At 36.0% G+C, this 2,026-nt stretch overlaps 1 protein-coding gene across 1 annotated transcript; it reads right to left on the bottom strand.

The window, feature by feature from the left end:
- Positions 1-282: 282 nt before the first annotated feature.
- LOC105045528 (acyl carrier protein 1, mitochondrial-like) lies at positions 283-752 on the bottom strand. Its single transcript, XM_010923839.1, has 2 exons — positions 540-752; positions 283-453 (listed from the first exon to the last, which is right to left on the bottom strand). The coding sequence occupies exons 1-2, from the start codon at positions 750-752 to the stop codon at positions 283-285; spliced, it is 384 nt and encodes a 127-aa protein (XP_010922141.1).
- Positions 753-2,026: the final 1,274 nt, after the last annotated feature.

Genomic DNA, 2,026 nt, shown 5'->3' with positions numbered 1-2,026 from the left:
ACTTTTGGGGCACATCGATAATAAGTCGATGTGATACAGCTAAGATTGGTAAATGACTGAACTGAGTATCACATCTTTTTTAGTATTAATAACCAAGTCGGTTGAATATCAAAGTAAATATACCATAGATAGGCAATAAGCTGAGATGAACATTATACTTTTTAAGAGCAGCTCTCGATTAGGCCAATTTGGATGTTATACTGAAGAAACAAATTGACAAACTATCGATGTGATCTAAAAGAATATTAGATTCAGATAATTTGTTGCCATATATCCAGATGATCAGGTCGGATAATATGTACTAACATACTTGATGGTCAGGCTGTGCGAATCGATCTTGTCTGCTTCCTTGTCTCGGATCTTCAGCTTAAACTCCTCCGAAGCCATCACGATCTCCACATTATCCAAGCTATCCAGGCCCAGATCCTTCTGGAAATGGACATCTAGTATCACCTACAGGCAATTAGAAGCAAAAAAGGAGTGAGCTTTAGGAAGGAATTGGGAAGGAAAGAAGAGAATCTGGGGTTATGGTTTCTGACCTTGGAATGATCAATCTTAGGGAAGCTCTTGACCATGCCGAGGACCCACTTGATGACCTCCTCCTTGGTGAGATGGTCATCGCCATGGGAGGACATGGATTGGATCATCGAGGTCGAGAGTGGATTGAGGCATGTAAGAGGCCTCGATCGAGATACAGTTTGGATGGGGATCCGGATGTGGCAAAGTACCATCGGTCTCAATGCAACCACCATCTCCCTCTCTTCATCCGCCTCATTGCTTTTTGGCTCGTCCTCTTAATGTTTGAAGTCTGGCCCGTGCGTGTGCGTGCGGACATGGAATTGTGAAAATACCACGGTGGGATGGGATATAGGCGCTGTTTGCCCTACACTATGTGTACTATTTTGAGCTTAATTATGTAATAAATTTTAATTTTTTAAAAATTTTTAATTTTATTCTAAATTTTTATTCAGTGCCATCAGGTCATCGAATTTTTAGATCGTTTTAATTCACATCTTGACTTCAATTTTTATTATCCTACCATGATAGAGTGATGGGGAATGAGAATCAGAATCAAATTGGCAATTGGCATGAAAATCAAGATGCAACAGGAGTTGTCCGATTTGATTTGATGACTATGTGATGTAAAGTCATTAACAGACTTTAGTTTAGTTTGTTCTAATAATTTAATCCCACATGAGATAAATAGGCTTTTAGGATTCTTTTGTTTTAGTATAAAAGGGATGTTTAGTCCCACATCTGTTATTCTAGTTTTTTTGTTTTTTTTCAGTTTGTTATACCAGGGTGGTCTAGATCCTGAATAATGATCATGCTTTGATAAATTAATAAAAAATTTTACTTGGCCACCAGCTGTTGGTGTCCAATTTTCTCCTACGTGCGAGCATCAATGTGGTGCGAGACCACCATCAGAGCAAGTCTGATAACTCTATTATTTTTTTCTCTTATTTTTATCCTTTTATTAGTTTACTGGTAGTTGTTAAAATTTTTCAACCATACCTACATCACCTTCAACTGTAACCCACAAAGTTTATACATCTTATTCCCAGAATCTCTAAACTTATATAATCCATCCCAACCGTCCTCTACAACCTACCCTCTTCATCCCATAATCATTAGCCAATAATACTTGATCCCGTTTCTTTCAACATTAATATTATATTATCCGATCAAATCAATTGGGTCTTGTTAAGCGTGTAATTGCTATTGATTTCTTAGTTATTTTGAAGTATTTGCGAACTGATTAACTTTGCAACAATGCTAATAGGTCCCAATAGATTATGTTAATATCATTGCTATATCGCTCAACTAAATAATTGGGACCTAACTAGAAATCTATCTTTTTTTGTGCTATTATTATTTATTATTATTCAATTCTTATTTCAACTACATTTTTTTGCATGCCCATATAGCCAATTGCATAAAAATAAAAAAAATTAGTTGTCACCCTTCATTGCTTGTTTATTCTGCCATATAGTTGCATTATTAGTTTATATTTTATTGCATATAG

This window comes from Elaeis guineensis, chromosome 5 (assembly GCF_000442705.2).
Source record: "Elaeis guineensis isolate ETL-2024a chromosome 5, EG11, whole genome shotgun sequence".
NCBI lineage: Eukaryota > Viridiplantae > Streptophyta > Magnoliopsida > Arecales > Arecaceae > Elaeis > Elaeis guineensis.
This window is presented reverse-complemented; position numbering and strand designations above follow the sequence as displayed.